Below are 19649 nucleotides of genomic sequence, written 5' to 3' on the forward strand. Positions count from 1 at the left end.
GTGACTGGGATTCTGGCTCCTTCTGGCGTGAACGCACGATCCGGCCCCACTGCCAGCCTTCGGCATTCCCACGCTGCTTCATCAGCTCAAGGGGCCTCCAGGGGATCACTCGCTCCTTATTAGAATGTGACTGGGGCCCATGCCTTACTCTCTGACCTGTTTGCCCATCCATTCTGCAAGGCACCTGTGGACCGGTTCTAAATGCTTACTATGGTTACGGTGAGGACATGAGAGGGAGAGCTGGGCTCTGCTGTGGGGAGAAACCCTGAGAATCTGAAGCAGGCTCCCGGAGGAGAGAGGGTGGACAGCAATGTTCCAGGCCTGGAGCCAGAACGAGGCACCAAGAGCCTGCTGACGAGGGTGAGAGTGACCATCGTGACTGAGTATGGCCAGTGCTGGGCACACGCTGCCTCACTTCGCCGCAGAGCCACCCTGCGTACGAGGCACTGCTAGGCTGATTCTGTGCGAGGACACAGGCAGTGCACAGATGCTGGGGGGGTGGTCTGAGACTGCCTCTAGGCACCCTACTTCTCCTGGACGTGGCCCTCCACACTCTACCATCACCTCCATTCTGGGTCCTCCCCCAGGGTTTTCTGGGATGGCCTTTGTTCCGATGAATCCAAAGGTCACATTGAGGTCAACTGTGCATGCTTTGGGTAGCTTTGTGAATGAAAAATGTGACACACAGCAGCTGTTTGGCACAGGAGTCAAGCCTCCTGTTGGGACACCTGCATCCCAGATCAGAGCGTCTGGGTTTGAGACCGGGCTCCGCTCCCGATTCCCGCTCTCTGCGGATGCGGACCCCGGAGTGCAGCAGGTGATGGTTCCTGCCACACGCGTGGGACACCCCGACCGAGTTATGCATCCCTGGCTTTAGCCTGGCTCAGTCCTCGCCACTATGGGCATTTGAGGAGTGACCTAGGGGGTGGGCGCTCTCTTCATCTCTCTGGCCCTCAAATAAAAAAACAAAAAATGGGGGCTGGCACCGTGGCTCACTTGGTTAATCCTCCACCTTGCGGTGCCGGCATCCCATATGGACGCAGGGTTCTAGTCTCGGCTGCTCCTCTTCCAGTCCCGCTCTCTGCTGTGGCCCAGGAGGGCAGTGGAAGATGGCCCAAGTGTTTGGACCCTGCACCCGTGTGGGAGACCAGGAAGAGGCACCTGGCTCCTGGCTTTGGATTGGCGCAGTGCCGGCCGTGGTGGCCATTTGGGGAGTGAACCAATGGAAGGAAGATCTCTCTCTCTGTCTCTCTGTCTCACTGTCTATAATTCTACCTGTAAAAAACAAAACAAAACAAAACAAAAAAAAAAACCAAAAAAACAAAAAACCCAAAACACACACACACAAAACAAAAAACAAAACAAAGAAAATCACCAAAAACCAAAAACACACAACGAATCTTGCATTCCTGATTCCTCACTGGTCAGAATGGCCAATAAAATCTCTGCGAACTTTGAGACCCCCACTGCCGAGCCCTGGGGATGTGGAGCTGGCCGGGAGTCACTGGGTCCGGCTGCCTGCACGAGCTGGCCGGGAGTCACTGGGTCCGGCTGCCTGCACACGCTCTGCACACGGCTGTGCTGGCTGTCGGGGCTGCTTCCGGCCTTCCCCGGCAGCGTTCTGACACGCTTGCTGGGCAGAGAGGGAAAAAGAATGCCTGTAGCACCACCCACTGGTCCACCGTGAGTTGACACCTGTAAGATGCGGGTAGAGGCTCGCAGAGTGGAAAAAGCCAGCCAGTGGGGCCTAGACTTGGCCTAAACTTTCTGGATCCTGTCAGTGGGATGGCCATCTGCCCACCTGGAAGGACCAGCCGCCCTGGGATCCTCCTCCACGCTTCCTGTGTGCCCTCCGTGCCGCACCTGACATTCCTATTGGTCGTTTCTTCTCCTAGGGTTGATAGCGCAACTTTCTCCTCCCCTTTTCCCTCAGCCCCACCCTCAACCTGACTGCCATCTCCCAACAAGTTTTCCTGCCCCTGCCTCTGTCCCCACCAGTCTCTCCACCCTGCCAACTGAGTTCACCTCTTTAAACAAAGATAACACCCTACCTACTTTAGAAATCTGGCGTGGTGCCGGTGTATGGGGCAAACTATGTATCTTGGCATGGTCCGGAGGATCCTTTACAACTTGTCCCTCAGCCACCAACATCCTGGGGCTCCTCCTCCATGCCCCCCATGCTCTGTGAAACACTATGGGGCCTCTGGGCCCTCAGCCCCTGCAGGCCTCACTCTCCTCTGCCGGTTCTCAGGCTGCCCCGCTGCCCTGTAGTTCTCACCCTTGAGCCCAGCTCACTTGCCACTTCCCTCGGAACCCTTTCCTGGGTCCCCACGGCCCAGCGGAGCCCCGCTTCCCCCAGGAGCCCGCTGCATCAGCTGGAGCAGCCATTGCTCGTGTCCGGCCCACGCGCCCCCGTGATGAGCTGGCTGAGGGCAGGGACACTCTCACACTCGTCTGGAACGCTCCGTGGCTCAGAGTGCTGTGTAAGACGCACGCTTGTAAAATGTGGACTGAATGAATACAATGCGTGTCCTACGGGTCTGTGTCACAACCCCTCCTGCGCCTGTGTCTGCAGCGTGCTCGGGAATGCCACGGGGAGGCCCCGGCTCCTACCTGAATACACACATGACACCGTGGCCTCATTCCCGTGGTGCTTTCCTAATGAGCTCTTCTCAGGTGCCGTGGCTACCCCGGCCGGCTTTGGCCCTCTCGGCTGGAAGCGCCGGGGCCCTGCTCCCCATGCACACGGCTCCAGCTAGCCCTGGGCCCCCAGCAGGGGGTCTGCAATCAGTGGTGCTGTCCCCTTCCCCACACCTCCGGGCCACAGGCACCCCCAGTCCATGCTGTGAGGGGTCTCACAGATTTCCACCTGGGTTCTTGATAACCCCTTGCATGGAAAAAGGCAACAGTGTTTTGAGCAGCCCTGTGCAGCCGGCTAGCGCCCAGAGCTTACAGTGGCATGTTACCTCCAGTAACGGTGAGCCTGGTGTTTCCTCCCAGCTGTACAGACAAGGAAGTGGCTCCTGGATAAGTTAAGGGCCCTAAGCCAGGCCTCCTGGTCACTGAGCGGCTGAGGCAGGATAGAGCCGGCATCTTCTCCATCTACACCCTGGGTGGGAATACAGCCCCCAGCCCAGGTGTGCCTGCATGGGCCCTGCCACCTGGCATGGCCCTGGCCCAGCCCCTCTCCTTCAACTTTTAAGATCAAAGGAGGAAACCATTTGTATCAGCCAGAACGGTGGTTTTGAACTTTTTTTTTTAATATTTCTACTTTTTGCAAACAAAGTCTTACACAGAGCCCCACTGTGATCAGCCCTTGGCTGGAGAGGCGGGAACCAGAGCGCTGTCCCCGGGGAGCCCTCCCAGCTCCCGAGGTTGTCTGAGTCACTCCTCTGGATCCAGGAGACCCCACCACAGCGCTGCTGCACAACATGCTTGGCCAGGATCTCCCCCTGCCCCCCAGCCAGCCATTGGCGAGCAGCAGGGCTGAGCAGGATCCTATGGGGGGCTTCTCTGATCCCTTACCACAGCCTGGCCCAGCACCCTCTTGGGTGTGGGGGACCCGAGTCCCCGATGCCCACTCCAAGCAGCCTCATGTGGCTGCCTGCACCCTCCGGCCAGCCTGCGGTCCTCAGTGCCTCCTCCTAGGACTGACATTTGCTTTTGGGTCTCTGCTTGGCATGTGGGGGGAGGCACCCAGTCCCTGAGGGACCCCTCAGGCCGCTCTGGTGGCAGAGCACAGATGACAGACAGCTCAGCCGTGTCCCCAGCTGGCACCTGCTCTTGCTGTCACCCTACTCCGTGCCCAGCTCGCTGCAGCCCAGAGGTCGTAGGGACTCGTCGTGATCCAGGCATCTGAGCCCCTCAGCAAAGGCTGTCTGGGAGCTGGGGGGGGGGGGGCTAAAAGGAAGCCACCCGCTGGGTCTGCTCCTCTCTCTCAGCCTCCGGTGGCTTCCACGGCTCGGGCGCAGGGCAGTGAGGTGACGGAGTGGACTGCTAGCAGGCAGGGCACCAGAGCAGTCACGCCTGGGTTTGACTGGAATGGCGGTGTGCTCGGCCCAGCTGCCTGCGGACCGGACCAGCCAAGCCGGGAGCCGGCTTGTTTCAAGCTGATTGCAATCTGTCCCCATTCCGGTACTGTAATTGTGGCATTAAAGAAATGTAAGTATAAAAATGTACTTGCCTTATAAACACAGTTCCGATGCTCTCTTTTGATATGAATTCCCATTCACTGCCTCAGACAGCACTGACTCCCAGACAGACATGCGCTGGGAGGATCCCGGCCCGGCGGAGGCGGTGACGGGTCAGGTGATGACGCAGGGTCCTGGGGGTGGGCTGCGGGGGGCTCACTAAGTCAGAGGGAGGCTGACTCAGGCTGGGTGTGGTTAGCTTGGGCCCCAGAACAGAAGGGTAGGGACCTGAGGCACCCGGCAAGCCAGATGAAGAAGGTGGAGACAGGCGCGCCCCAACAGGCGTGGAGAGCAGAATAAAAGGCAGAAAAACAGAGTGAGAGGAGCTGGGACGCAGCAGAGGAGGGAGCGGGTGATTGGGGGCATTAAAGGCCATGGATGGGGTCCCCAGGGGCCAGGGGCAGACGGGACACAGGTGGGGCAGAGAAAGGAACACAGGAGCCTGAAGTGAGGGGGTGCTGGTGGGCTGGGGGTGGCCACAGGGATACCTAGAACACCTCTTTGGTGGGGCCGGCGCTGTGGTGTAGTGGGTAAAGCCCCTGCCTGTGATGCCAGCACCCCATCCAGGCACTGGTTTATGTCTTGGATGCTCCACTTCCCATCCAGCTCTCTACTGTGGCCTGGGAAAGCAGCAGAAGATAGCCCAAGTGCTTGGTTTACTGCACCCGGGTGGGAGACCCGGAGGAAGCTCCTGGCTCCTGGCTGAGGCCCGGCCCAACCCTGGCCATTGCGGCCATTGAGGGAGTGAACCAGCGGATGGAAGATCTGTCTCTGTCTTTCTCTGTAACTTTGACTTTCAAATAAATAAATCTTAAAAAACAAAGGAAACCTCTTTGGTGGGGGTGGGAACCTCAGCATGACCACAGCCAGGACAAGTTCGGGGGTGGTGGTGGGGAAGCCCTGGGTCCCGGGGAGTGGCAGGCCGGCGGACACCTGCGAGCCGTGAGGATGGCCCGGAGAGCAGAGGCGCATGCGCAGTACCTGCATGATGCGCACGTAGTCGGTGCGGTGCAGTTCCTTCTCCTTGACCACCTTCTTCTTGACGGTGGTCAGGCTCTTCTCCAGGTGCTCCCGCTGACGGGCGTACTCCTGCTGCAGGTCTGTGTTCAGCCCCGCGATCTCCACCTGACGGGGCAAGGGCTCTCCGTGAGGGCGGGGCGGGGCCGAGGGGGCTCTCCGTGAGGGCGGCCAGGCGTGGGCAGGCAGCGGGCAGCTTGAGCTCACCATGTCTGCCCGCTGCACGTACTTCTCAAAGAGGGCGCGGACCTTCTCCTTCAGCAACCGGGGCTCCTGGATGAAGGCCACGCAGTTGTGAAGGTCCGTCTTAAACCGTTTGACCAGCGCCTCCAAGTCCCGCTCCTGCAATCACAGTCAGTCACTGCTGGCGCCGGCTGCTCCCTATCCAGGTTGGAGGCGCAGCGGCTGCAGCCAGAGGCTAATGGCATAGAAAGGGACAAGGGATGCCTCGTCTGGACCGCTGGGCCCAGTGGGCGAGGTCCTGAGACCTTTGAGCACCGCCTGGGAGGGGCACCTCATCCTTGGGAGGCCACACGTGGCTTCCTCTGCTGGCCCTGGCTTCCCTTAGGACCGAGGGCCTTATGAGGTGACAAGCAGCACACATGGCCACCCAGGTTCCTTTGGAGCCAGGATATGTGGTTTCATTGGTACCATTTTTCTGGGGCAGATCCCTGGCCAGGGCTGCCATGCCCTCATCAGCTCCTGCAGCGCTGCTGTGAGTGGGTGGTGAGCCGCCCACGCCCCCAGTCAGGAAGACAGGTTCGTCCGCACCCTTTGGCTGGATCCCCTTGTTTAACCATGCTTTGACGCCTGCACCCAGCACCCTGAGCAAGGGAGGGTCTCTCCTGTCTCTGCACTCCCCCGGCCCTTTATCCACATTCTGTATTTTCTGCCTTGAATTCCAATGATTATGGATGTGCCACAAAACACCATCAGCCTCTTCAGCAGGGAAGGCTGGGGTCCCTAGCAGTTTCTGCTGGGAGCGCTGCAGTTTCTAGCTAGCATGACCCAGGGCCGAGTCGGTGCTTAGCGTGGAGGCAGACAGCATTCACCCAGATTCAATTACGGGGTCACCTGCGATGCAGGAAGTGGGTGCAACCACGTCCTGGCCCTGGCCAGGCGGCCTCACTCCCAGTACTGGCTCTGTAGATGCTAACTAGCTATGGGTATTGGTGAACCGCCTTAACCTCCTAATGGCTCTGGCCTTACTTTCCTGATTCACGATACAGACTGGGATGGATGATTTGTGAGGGTCTCCTAGCCTTGAGCCACTGACCACAAATGATCACTCTGTGCATGTCCTTTCCTGGGCTGGGTAGGACCTAGGCTACGCGTGTCCCTGTGAGTAGTTCCTTCCACCCCCTTGTCCGTCTGACCCAAAGCCACTTTGTAGTTTCACGTGGGTTCAGCCTTGGAAATTTGCACAAGCAGCGCTGTGAGCCAGGGAAGACTGTGAGTTAAAGTGGGAACATCTCTCAGCCGTGGGCTGGCTCTGTTTCTGAGAAGCCAGCTGTCCCTGCTCTCGACTCCCAGAGCTGCCAGACTTGGAAGATGCTCACACCTTCTGCCTCTCCCTGCGCATCTCCTGGTCCGTGGCTCTTAGCTTCTGCCACAGTTCCGTGATGTTCAGCTCCAGCTGTGTGTTCTGCTTGTGGAAATGCTCCAGCTCGGCTTCCATCTACAGCGGGCAAGGGGGAGAAAGAGTCAAGTTCAAGAGGAAGAGAATGCAGATGACGTCCGAGAGCTTTAGCCTGAATTTCAGAGGGAACATTTCCCCCGAGCCCAGCGCACTGCCTTCCTCTGGACTGAAGCCTTTCCTGTTGCCCTCGCCCCCAGGGCAGGTGTTTGGTGCAGTGGTTACGGCACCACTTGGATGTCTGCAGCCCACACCGGAGGGCCTGGGTTTGAGTCCTGGCTCCCTTTCCATCCAGCTTCCTGCTAATGCACAGTGATGGCTCAAGTACTTGGTTCCTGCCACTCACATGGGAGACTGGGATTGAGTTCAACTTTTGGCTTTCGCCTGGTTCAGCCCTGGCTGTTGTGGGCATTTGGGGGAGTGAATTAGTGAACAGAAGATCTCTTTCCATCTCTTTCTGTATCTCTCTCTCTGCTTTTCAAATAAATGAAAATTTAAAAAAAAAATCCTTCCTCCTCACACCACAACTGACTCACGTGTTAATCCATGATGAGCTGTTTCCATGACCAGGGTGGGAAACTTTCCTTCTTAGCCACCTCTCCCTTTCCTTCAACCATGCTGCTTACTTTTTTTAAATTAAGTTTTTTTATTATCTTCATTTTATTTGAAAGGCAGAAAGACAGAGAGACAGAGACAGATAACGATCTTCCATTCACTGGGTCACTCCCCAAAATGGTCACAACCACCAGGGCTGGAACAGGCTGAAACCAGCAGTCTGGATCTCAGTCTGGGTCTCCTACATGGGCGGTAGAGATCTATGAATTTGAGCCGTTATCTGCTGCCTCCCAGGGTGCACATTAGCAGGAAGCTGGCATCAGAAGCAGAGCTGGGTCTGAAACCCAGGTACTCTAAGAAGGAATGTGGGCATCCCACGGGGCATCTTAGCCATTGTGTCAAACACTGGCCCCTGCTGCATCTGTATTAACCGAAGATATGTGACCAATCAGGAGAGGTCTGCCTGTGAGCTTCCAGTAGACCCAATTCCTGTCCAAAGCAAAGGAGTGACATTTCTTTTCCACACTAACTATGGCGGACACTAGCGTTCTTGGTAGGAGGGAGGTGTGCTATTTTGGGGGAATGGGGCAGTTCACTGTGTCTTTCTACAGCTGGGTGGAGCAACCCCTTTTAATCTACCCCAGGCCCTTTGGTCAGATTTCAGGGGTCTTGGCAACTTCCTGGGGTACCAGGAGGCCCTAATGAGCCACATCCATCTTCTGGATACGATGGGGCAGCTTCTAGAAGCACACTGTCCTCATTATTGGAAGCACATTGTTGGAATGGCCCTTGGACATGATGCCTGGCCTAAAAACAGCACTCAGCATGGACCTGATGAGCGAATGAATAAACAGTGAGCGTAGGGGGCAAAGGGATCAGCAGCAAGGATGAGGAGGGGCTGAGGCAGCCTGCCTCTGGGAGAGAAAGACGGACAGGCAGTGGTGGTGGAGCTGGGTACAGTGGCAGAGCACACACAGCGAGCAGGGGTGTTTGTGGCTAAAGAAAGAATGCACCCATGAGACAGGGCTTCCAGCTGTCACAGGTGCAGGGGCTGACACTGAAGGAGAGGGGGCTTGTATCCTCAAGAAGCCTCAGGTCTAGGAGCAAAGAGAAGTCAGAAGTTAAGGTGGCCCAAGAGAAACACTGACTGCGGTGCCTCCGTGTGTGTACGCAAGGAGGTGAGCAGGTGGCACCCCGAGAAGGGATGCTGCAGTTAGGCTCCTTAGGAGGAGTAAGTACTGGAGGACGAGAGGGACAGGGCCCTGTAGGCAGGGAGAACACAGACAGGGCCAGGGGCGTGGGCAGCCGGGGTATCTCTGCCGGCTCCCTGGCTGCAGGGTGTGCTGAGGACAGAAGGAGTGGAGGGGCTGGACAGGTCAGCTGAGCTGCATCCCACAGGACACAGGGCGGACGGGTGGGAGATTTGGCCTTGGGCCTGAGAGCAAGCTTAGAGTCCTGAGGGGTTTGGGAGAGTGGAGTGATCTGATTTGCCTCTCAGAGAGCCTGATGCAGAGGGAGCCAGGCAGACCAGTGAGGAGGCTGCCGCTGTGGCCCGAGTGAGCGCTGGTCCTGCTGAGACAGGAAATGGCAGCTGCAAGATGGAAGAGGGGTTTCTCCAGGCTGCAGGGCGCCTGAGTACTTGCAGCTGGCTGTGCCCCTTTCTCTGGCTTTGCTAAAGTCAACAGGGGCAGATTGGGTCAGGATGGAAGAGATACAGGAGTCTCTTCTTCATTTTTGCTCTGTTTTATTTTATTTTTCGGTAAAGCCTCAAATTACTCTGAGAATAATAATAATAATCTGTTTTAAGGGTGCAAGCTGCTGCCTGTGATGCTGGCATTCCATATGAGCTCTGGTTCCAGTCCCAGCTACTCCGCTTCTGATTCAGCCCCTTGCCAATGTGCCTGGGAAAGCAGCTGAAGGTGGCTCCAATACTTGGGCACCTGCACACACGTAGGAGACCTGGATGGAGTTCCAGGCTCCCAGCTGTGGCCTGACCCAGCCTTGGCTGATGCGGCTATTTTGGGAGTGAACTAGTGGATGGATGGAAGATATCTCCCTCTCTCTCTCTAACTCTGACTTTCAAATAAATACATAAATCTTTTTAAAAAGAATAATGTATTTTATGGAAAACTTAGGAAACGTATCAAACGTTAAGTGGCTAGCTGCACAGCCAGATCCCTTCCCCGGGTGGGGAGTCTGCTTCCTTTCCACGTGGTTTTCGTCACACTCAGGGATTCTCAGTGGGCCTGGGGTAGGGAGGATGAAGGTATTTGACCCTGCAGGGGGACAGCTGGCAATGTCTGGAGACATTTGGTTGCAACGGACCTCAGGGTGTGCTCCCAGCATCCAGCGGGCAGAGCTGGGGAGACTCACAGGACCGACCCCCACAACAGAGAACTGCCCCCTGCAAATGTTACTCGTGCTGAGGCTGAGAAACGTGTTGGATGGAAACAGTGGTGGAACCTGAAGCAACGGTGTCCAGAAACCTCTCCTTGGGGAGGAGTCTTCGGAGGGCAGCTGGGGAAGGGCAGGAGGGGAGGTTCCTACATCTCTGCCTTGCAAGTGAGCCGGGCCTTGAAGCATCCTTCCTGTAGGACAAGGAGCTTCACAGAAGGTCCACAGAGGGGGCTGCCCGTGCCTCTGACCCCAGGGGGAAGCCCCAAGGTCAGAGGCCCCTGGAAGGAACCAGGTCTGGGAGCAACTGGCACCGGGGATGGGAGTAGGAGGGCTCTGTGTGCATCACCCCGAGATGCGGGCATTGTCCCTGCTGGCTCCTGTTATTGCTGGGGTAACACGGGTGTTAGGGAAAGTCAGCTCAGTTTCAGGAAACGACTGGCCCAGCCTTAATCCCAATCACAAATGTCAAACGAGGAGGCAACAATAGGGCTGTGATTTCCAGGGGCCTGTGCACAAGGACCTTCCAGATGGGTGTGGCCTCTGCTTTTCTCATCTTCTTGGGGCTTCTCTCACCTTTCTGGGCTACTACCATAGTCTCAGTGTATGTGTCCCCCCAGAGCCCCTTAGGTGATGCTATCAACAGGTGGAAATTTTGGGAAGGAGGTCATGAAGGCAGCACGCTTATCAGTGGGATCAGTGTCCTAATTCAAGAGGTGGAGGGAGCCTGTCAGCCCACCCTTTTGACCTCCACCACGTGAGCACACATGGCAGGCACTGTCTGTGAGGTGTGGGACCTCACCAGATACCAAAGCTGCTGCCACCTTGATGCTGAACCTGCCAGCCTCCAGAGCTGTGAGCCACACACTTGTGCTGTACGTAAGCTACTCAGTCTAAGGTGTTTTGTTATAGCAGCCCAAGGGACCAAGACAGCTGTGGCAAATGCGGCTATCCTGCCAAGCGCCAGAGTCCTGATGTTGCTCAAGATGGCAGGAGACCCAGAGCAGGCAGTTCTGTGTTAGCTGGGGGCGCCCTTCCTCACTGCAGAATCGAGGGAGAAAGTCACTGTTGCGGGGACATAGCTTCACCACACTCCCCAGCCCTGTGCTGACCCCCATCTGCCTCCTATAGCAAAGGCTTCCCCGGCAGACCGGCACCTCCCAGCTCAAGGGCATCCAATTCTAGCTGGGTCATGGGCGCTGAAGTCCTTGTACCTGCTATCCTTACTCAGCACCAACATTCAAAGAACAAGGAGTGAAGAGAAGAAGCCTACTTTGCCTGAGGTCGGAGGTCAGAGAAGGCTTCCTTGAAGAGGTGACAGGTAAGCAGGGCTCTGGAAGGTGCAGAGAAGCCAGGCATGTGCCTTCTGGGGAAAGGGCCTTCCAGGCAGCCAGGGCAGCACCCAGAGGTGCAGTGAGCCGGCAGCTGCAGCTGGGGCTTTGAGATGAGGCTGCAGAGGCAGGTAGAGGCCGGAGCACGCAGGGCCTTGTGGGCCTCGGCAGGGACTCTGGATTTTGCTCTAGGTGGGATGGGACATCATTGGGGCATTCACGCTGGCCTCTCTGTGAACAGACTAGAGGCTGGAGTCAAGTGCAGATGGGAGACGGTGGGGGCAAGGCTGGTGATAGCAGCAGAGGGGCGTGGGATTTGAGGCACCTTTTGGAAACTGGTCAGACAGGTGTTGGTCAAGATGTGGACACTGGACACAGGGATTAAGTGAAGAATCAGAAAGGCTTCTCCATTTCTCCTTTCAGATCGACTGTGCCCCCCACCCCACCCCATCAGCTGCTTTCTGCCCAGTGAGGAGAGGCTGATGGGGGAGCACTCTGCAAGGAGGAGAGGCAGTGTGTTTGGGACACAGGGGACAAACGGGGAACACTGGTACCTCACCAGACTCTCAGGGACCCCTGTTCAATTGACCTTGCTTCTCTTCTCTCTCCTCTCTGCCCTCGTCCTGTTACGGCCCAGAACAGGCCCAGGACATACTCTCAATGGTGCCACCGGCCTGCTTGGGAGCCTCAGGTGCCTTCTCATTCCTTACCAGATGAAGTCCAAGCCCCAAGGCCTTGCTCGGGGCCCCAGCCAACATTCCAGGCGGGAAACATGGCTGAACAGAGTCCTGCGCTTTGTGGCAACAGCCTGGGGGCTGAGTGCACGCCACTGCAGCTCCTTTCTAAGGGGCCCTGCACCCCAAACCCTGAGGCACAGGGAGGGCCAAAGCCCATCCTGGCCTTCAGGGAGTGAAATTCCACAGCATTCTGCTTTTGGACAACCGGGGCCCGGGCTGGCCTTCTGTGCAGCACTGAGTCGAGGCCCCACGCACCGTGGGAGTGGCAGAGTGGGGCTCTGAGGGGAGCTTGCTTTCATTCCCCTCTGGTCAAACAGGAATCCTGCAGGAGGACAGAGAGGGTCTAGAGGGCCCAGGGTTGCGCACGGTCTCACCTCCTGAATCTGTTCCTTCATCACCTTGATCTCGTTTTCTCGAGGTTCTATTTGTTTCTTCAGCTCCTTTATTTTATAGTCGAGCACAAACTTGAATTTCTCTAGTTCTTGGTTTTTCTTTTTCATGTCATAGATTCGCTTCTCCTGGGGGTGAGATGAGGGAGAGGAGAGAGAGTGTTCACAAGGCCCTGGGGTGCGGAACCCCGTGACTCGGGATGGGGACTCGCGCCAGGGAGACGAAGGCTGTCTCTCCCTGCTGGGCTGTGGCTGACCCCTTAGCTTCCGTATCAGACCTTCACTCATGCACTCATTCACAGACAGGTTGTGGGCAACTGCGTTCTCCAAACATGGCCTCAACAGCATCTCCCGCCCCGCCCGGCAGCTCCTCTGCTATGCGGCCGTGGCTTCTTCTCCAGGAGGCAGGTTTAATTCTCTTCCTTGCTTCTGGAGGGATGCTGGGTGACTTTGGAGGCTAGGACAGAAAAGCCAGGCAGCTTCCACCTGGTTCGCCTGTGCCGCGTGCTCCGGGGAAGGCATTCTCTGTGTAGGTGTGTCACTCCACGGAGATCTCCAGGTGGGAGAAGGCGTTAGGGGTCTGGTCAAAAGACTCAGCAGAGCCCAGCCTCTTGGCCAGCCCTGGCGAGGTGCTGGGCATGGAGAAGCAGCAGCACCTTGGATGCTGATCTCCCAGCCCCCAGCTATTTAAGCCACACCCAGTGGAGGCTCTGGACACTGCGGGCAGAGCCGAGACATGGTTACATCCTGTCCACACTCCAGGCCAGAGTGTACGAGCATGACGCTCTAGCTGCTGCTGTCCATCGCTAAGATTTGAGGTGATCTGACGCATGGCAGTAGTGACTAGAACACAGGCTTCTCCAAACACTGAATGTGTACACATGTACTGAATGAAGATCTTGGGCCACGTGTTGCTTTCCAGATGTAAATGTGACACATCCCTTGCCCTTAAGCTGGAAATACTAGCTTGGAAAGCAGCTTAAAATGTGGTAAGTGGTGTAAAAGAGGAAGGCATGGGAGGCATAGTAGGCACGAAGGGTGCTGGCACAGCTTGCAGGGTGTCCAGTAGGGACTCGTGGGGGAGTGGACAGTGAGGCTGGGGGAAGGAGGAGAGGAAGGCAAGGGCCTTGCATCTCGGGTTGAGGAGTTCAGAATTCACCCCGCGGGCCAGCTTGCGAGGGTGTGCTGGAACCCAGCCCGGTGCTGTTTGTTTTGTTTATGGGTGGGTTCCCCTATGGCTGCAGAGTTGATCTGCTGACGCAGAGACTGACTGGCCTGTGAAGCCTCCGAGCAGCCCCATCGAGCTCTTTACGGCAGACGTTGCTGACCCCTGAAGCGGGCAGCGCGGAGCTGCAGGAAGATTGTGACACAAGCACGCTTACCCTCTGGCGGCCATGATGGCAGGGCTGGAGGCGGAGGCCTTCAGCCTGGTTAGTCAGCTGCACTCCTACATCAGGAGGCTGTCGGTTTTTCTCGTCAAAATCCCCCCGGAGAATCTGAAGAGAGCTTTAGATCCCCACCTCCATCCAAACAAAACATGAGAACATGCAGGAGTGACATCCAGGAACGGTCCCGTGCACGCCTTGAGAGCTGGCATCCCATTTCACAGGGGAGAAAATGAAGGCTTCACGAAGCTGGTAAACGGAGGGCCTGTGCTGGACCCCACACGCTGTGCTGAAGTCCATGCTCTCAACGATGAGGGACCCTGCCTGGCTCAGGCAGCAGAGGCAGGGGATGGATGAGGAGGGTACAGAGTTGGCAACACTCGATTCTGACGTGGAGCTGGCGGCTCCTGTAAAATGCAGTCTGTCTTCTGAGAGTTCTGTGTGGAAGGCACTCTGGAAAGTGGTAGCAGCTGGCCGGGGCACGCGGCAGACATGGGGTGGGCCCAGCGCAGTCTTTCTTTGATCAGCAGGGCCATGTGGACAATGTGGCGGGTGATCGATCAGTTCACAGTCCATGGAGACCTATGGCCCTAGCCTGCTTACAGCAAGGCGGGGAGGGAGGGAGGGGCCTTGGAGCCAGCTGACTCAGCTTCTCATCCTGTCTGTCTCCTGTAGACTCCTAACGCTGGGTCGCTCATGTTCCCCGGGCTTGCTGATAGAACTGAATGAGACATGTTGACAGTACCTCGCCCAGGGCCAAGTATAGGTAGGCGCTTCATCGATAGCTCGGCCCCATCAAGTTAAACAGATGTGTCTCAGGGAGCCAGGGACCCTCCCCCTCTCTCCTGAGCTCCGTCCCCACTGCCCGAGTCCACTCACCTTGTCCTGAATTGTCTCATCGCGCTCCTGGATCTCCCGCTTGTGGCCTTGGATGTCCTTCTCCAGGGACTTAATGACTCCCTGCAGCTTCACCTGCTCCCCCTTCAGGACGTCAATGTCATTGGTTCTCTCCTCGATGTCCTTCTGCAGGCTGCTGAACTAAACACACAGGTGGCAACCACGAAGGCCACTGAAGGTTCTGAGCTCGTCTCCACTCCTCCCAACTGTCCCGGTGGAAAGAGCTCCCCAGCGTTGACCAGCTGGGGTCAGAACTGGGGCACCTGCTAGGCGAACACCTAGCACTCAGCATTTCTGGGCTTTCAGGAGTGACGCTTGGAGGCTCAGGGACAGTTTAGGAACTTCCCAGGCCAAATGGACGACGCGGTAGCCTGTCCACAACGCACAGGCCCATTCCCAATACGTGAGGAAGAGGCCCCAGGATCAGTCCCCGGGGTGGACCCAAAGTCTTCTGCGATCACATGGACCTTGAAAGGTTGGGATCCATGTCCCATCGAGGTCACAGAGACTGGGATCTAACTGATGAGCCATCTCAGCCATGTTCACAAGCGGAAGATACAACTGCTTCCTGGATCTACCAGTACTGGGATTAAAAAAAAAATTTTCTTTGAGGGGCCTGCACTGTGGTGTAGCGCGTAAAGTCACCGCCTGCAGTGCTGGCATCCCATATGGGTGCTGGTTTGATTCCAGGCTGCTCCACTTTCCAGCCAGCTCTCTGCTATGGCCTGGGAAAGCAGTAGAAGATGGCCCAAGTGCTTGGGCCCCTGCACCCACACAGGAGACTCGGAAGAAGCTCCTGGCTTTGGATCATCACAGCTCCAGCCATTACGTCCATCTAGGGAGTGAACCAGCAGATGAAAGACCTCTTTCTCTTTCTGTCTCTGCCTCTCTGTAACTCTGCCTTTCAAATAAATAAATAAATCCTTAAAAAAATTTGAGGGGCTGGCGCCAAGGTGCAGTAGGTTAATCCTCCGCCTGTGGCGCCAGCATCCCATATGGGCACTGGTTCTAGTCCTGGCTGTTCCTCTTTCTTTCTTTTTTTTTTTTTTTTGACAGGTAGAGTGGACAGTGAGAGAGAGAGACAGAGAGAAAGGTCTTCCTTTTTGCCGTTGGTTCACCCTCCAATGGCCGCTGCGGCCAGCGCACTGCGGTCGGCGCACCACGCTGATCCGATGGCAGGAGCCAGGTACTTATCCTGGTCTCCCATGGGGTGCAGGGCCCAAGTACTTGGGCCATCCTCCACTGCACTCCCTGGCCACAGCAGAGAGCTGGCCTGGAAGGGGGGCAACCGGGACAGAATCCGGTGCTTCAACCGGGACTAGAACCCGGTGTGCTGGCGCCCCAAGGCGGAGGATTAGCCTAGTGAGCCGTGGCGCTGGCCCGTTCCTCTTTCAATCTAGCTCTCTGCTGTAGCCTGGGAAAGCAGTAGAAGATGGTCCAAGTCCTTGGGTCCCTGCAACCACGTGGGAAACCCAGAGGAGGCTCCTGGCTCCTGGCTTCCGATTGGCACAATTCCGGCCATTGTAGCCATTTGGGGCGTGAACCAATGGAAGGAAGACCTCTCTCTCTGTCTCTTCCTCTCACTGTCTGTAACTCTACCTCTCAAATAAATTAAAAAAAAAATCTTAAAAAATTTTATTTGAAAGGCAAAGTTACAGAGAGAGAAGGAAAGAGAAAGAGAGAGAGAGAGGGAAATTCCATCTGTTGGTTCACTCTCTGGTTGGCCACAACAACCGGATCTGGGCCAGGCGCAAACCAAAAGCCAGGATCTTCTTCCAGGTCTCCCATGTGAGTGTGGGGGCCCAAGCATTGGGCCATTCTCTGTTGCTTTCCCAGGCCATAGCAGAGAGCTGGATTGGAAGTGGAGCAGCTGGGACTTGAACCAGTGCCATATTGGATGCCAGCACTGCAGACGGTGGCTTAACCTGCTGCACCACAGTGCTGGCCGCAGTAACATGATTTCTAACAGGAAAGAATGGGAGCTTGTTTTGAGCTTGGCTCCCTCAGGGCTAAATGTTTTGGAAGGCTGTGTGGCAATTCTGTAAGGATCTGTGAACTGAATCCTCCATCATCCCAACAATCGGTGAACTAAATATCTGTTTCCCCACCCCTAAACAAAGCATCTTACAGCCCATTCCCTCTCCCACCTGCTGGGTCTGACTGGAATCACCCATGAGAGCCCAAGGACACCTCCAGGCTGAGAATCTCAGAGGTTTAGCTCTGAAAATGTGATTACGTCCACTTGCTGATAAGCAGGAGCCCAGAGGGCAACTCTTGGTGCCCAGGGAACCGCAATATCCCTTGGAAAGGAAAGGGAGGGGGACCCCCCCCCCCCAGGCAGCAGCCCCCTCAGAGCATGCATAGGGGTCTGTGTGCCTGGGTGTGCAGTGGCCAGGGCCCTCGCCTGCCCTGCTCGCTGGGGATGAGAAAGCGCTTGGCTCCCAGGGCCCCCTGGCTGCTGCTCCCAGCTTTCTCTGCGCCCCACCCCGCCCGTCCCGCTGCACCGTGCCGCAGGTCTGGGGAGCGCGCTACCTTCTTCCTCATGATGCCTGTCTCCCCTTTGAGGCGCAGATTGGATTCCTTTTCATCCCGCAGCTTCTTCTCATACTTGGTTTTGATATCTTGGATTTCTCGGTCTTCGTCTTCTTCAATTTGCTTCTTGGTCTCCTCAAACTCCCGCAGCTGCTGCCTGACGTCTTCCTGTGCCTGGCTCAGAGAGAGGGAGAGAGTGTGCTCGGGGGACAGGGGCTCGTGACGCCTCTGCGCTAAGACGCGCCGGGGTGAGACGAGCTTCCAAGCCCTATCGGGAATGGGAGACGAGTGTTACTACCGCAGGGGCGGACACCAAGGCCAGGGACTCCTTAACCCGTGCGCTCACTTCCCATGGGTCCTCCGTCTGTCTTCCTGTGTCCCCTTCCCCCTAGCAGGTCAGAGGCTCCGTCACTCCAACCACCTTCCCACCAATACCCCACACCCGGCTCTGCCGCTGCTGTCCGCGTGGACACCTGGGCTTCCTCCGTTCTTCCTTGACAGAGCTGTGACAGCCGTAACGTGAGGCTACGTGGCTGTCTCTCCCACTAGGCATAGAAGCTGGTCTCTCACGGCCACCACTGAGGTCCCAGCGGACAGCACGTCTCCCACACGGCAGCTACTTAGTGAGCGTCTGGGTGACCGCATCCGCAGTCGGCTCCTTCTCTGGGGAAAGAGGGTCAGCGTGGCTTCCTGGGGGTACCTCTTCCAGAAGAGTGGTTTTCTCTTGCAGTTTGGCCTCGTAAAACTCAGTCAGCTCCTCCAGGGCCTGGCTCTTGGTCTCGTCGTTGTCCCGAAGCTGTTTCTCATACTCCTCCTGCATCCTCTGGGACTTGAGCTGCAGCTCCTGGTACTTCTCATACTCGAGTAGCAACTTCTGGTTGTTGGAACTTTCTGGAGAGAAGCGAGGAGGGCAGCTCTTTCAGGTGGGTGAGCAGCACGAGCCTCGCGAACACCCAGGGGTCTTGGGGGTCTCCCTACCCCTCCCAGTGCTAGTCAGAGAAGCAGCCATCGGAGCCAAGACTCAAAAGCCCACCTGCCTTCCTCACCTCCTGCCACTCCATCATCTCATCAGGCAGTGAAGCCCCTCCCCCTCCAGGAACAAGGGTTTCTTTCTTTCCCTCCCTCCCTCCTTCCTTCCCTACTTCCCTTCCTCCCTCCTTCCCTTCTTTCCCTCCCTCCCGATTTATTTATTTGAAAGTCAGAGTTACACGCAGAGAGAGGCAGAGAGAGAGGTCTTTCAGCCTCTGGTTCACTCCCCAAATGGCCATGATGATCAGAGCTGCACTAATTTGAAGCCAGAAGCCAGGAGCTTCTTTCAGGTCTCCCATGTGAGTGTGGGTGCCCAAGCACTTGGGCCATTCTCTGTTGCTTTCCCAGGCCACAGCAGAGAGTTGGATCAGAAGTGGAGCAGCTGGGACTTGAACCAGCACCCATATGGGATGCCGGCACTGCAGGCAGTGGCTTTACTCGCTAAACCTCAGCACCAGTCCCAGAAACAAGGGTTTCTAGGAAGGTCCACACGTGTGTTCCAGGGCTCAGAGTCAGGGAGAACGCCCTGAGCATGCAGAATTGGTGTCTGTGTCCCCATTTTACCTAAGAGTGAACTGAGGCTCAGTAAGGCCCGGTGACTCCCTAGACTCCCAGCAAGTAAGCAGGGAGTCTGGAACTCACGGAAGTCTAGCAGGCACCACATCGGAACTTATCTGTGTTTCCTAGTGACCTGCGGCTGGGCTTCAACATGTGCTGAATGAATGAGCAGGTGTTCAGGGGACATTTGTAAGCCTGGTCACAGACCAAGCCACGTTCCCTGGCACTCCAGCTTTGTCCTGGGAACTGGCAGCCGTCTGCCCCTAACCCATGGCTTTCAGTGCTCTGCAGCCTGCCCCTCTGCCCCTCTGCCCCTCTGCCCACCCGGCTTCTGCGCGGGGCTCACCCAGATCCTGCAGTTCTCTGCTCTGCTTGTCCAGGAGGTCTTCTATGTGCTCGCGATGAGACACATCCTGCTTATCCTTTTCTGTCTTCAAAACCTAAAACACAGGCACATTTCCCCGTTCTACACATCTCCACATCATGCGGGCGAGAACTGATTTCCCAAGTAGCATCCCGCCTCGTTCGCGAGCACTTCTCCACTCCTACTCTGCACCAGGCACTGCTGTGAGGCCGCAGCCACACGGCCACCTTCCACTTCCTTTCTGCTCTGCTCTGGGCATTCTACACTCTCCCTGTGTACAGCCGTGCCATCAGGTGGGCTTGTCAACCATGAGGTCAGTTTTGAACGCAGGTCAAGCAGATGCTGGGAAGAGAAGGTTGGGGCTCCTTTGAGTCCCAAGGCTGTGCCTGGGCTTTGCTGCCCGGCAGTCCTCAGGCGGGCTGCTGTGTGAGCTGCTAGAGAAGCGCTTCTAACCGAGCAGGACAGCTCTGCACAGGTGATGTCAGCCCCAGGACCTAATTTTTCTTTTCAGAGTTATTTTTATTTTATTTGAAAGGCAGATTTATATATATATATATAGAGAGAGGGAGAGACAGAGGTCTTCCATTTGCTGGTTCACTCCCCAAATGGGTGCAATAGCTGGGGCTGGGTCAGGC

The 19649-nt window shown here is 56.6% G+C and overlaps 1 protein-coding gene across 6 annotated transcripts in view; it reads right to left on the minus strand.

Annotated features, from left to right (window-relative positions):
- Positions 1-19649, minus strand: part of CFAP57 (cilia and flagella associated protein 57) — an 83378-nt gene that overhangs the window by 13107 nt on the left and 50622 nt on the right. For 5 of the 6 annotated variants that reach the window (XM_070076991.2, XM_008265423.5, XM_002715173.6 and 2 more), the window contains 8 exons: positions 18997-19090; positions 17764-17954; positions 17064-17237; positions 14514-14672; positions 12235-12378; positions 6769-6885; positions 5415-5549; positions 5172-5315 (listed from right to left, as the gene is read on the minus strand). In XM_070076991.2, the coding sequence (XP_069933092.2) occupies positions 5172-5315; positions 5415-5549; positions 6769-6885; positions 12235-12378; positions 14514-14672; positions 17064-17237; positions 17764-17954; positions 18997-19090 (1158 nt within the window). Of the gene's footprint in view, positions 1-5171; positions 5316-5414; positions 5550-6768; positions 6886-12234; positions 12379-14513; positions 14673-17063; positions 17238-17763; positions 17955-18996; positions 19091-19649 lie in introns of those variants that run through there. The other variant, XR_007923667.3, reaches the window with a different exon arrangement.

The sequence above is a fragment of the Oryctolagus cuniculus genome, chromosome 7, assembly GCF_051225735.1.
Source record: "Oryctolagus cuniculus isolate XC-2025 breed Fujian yellow rabbit chromosome 7, ASM5122573v1, whole genome shotgun sequence".
NCBI lineage: Eukaryota > Metazoa > Chordata > Mammalia > Lagomorpha > Leporidae > Oryctolagus > Oryctolagus cuniculus.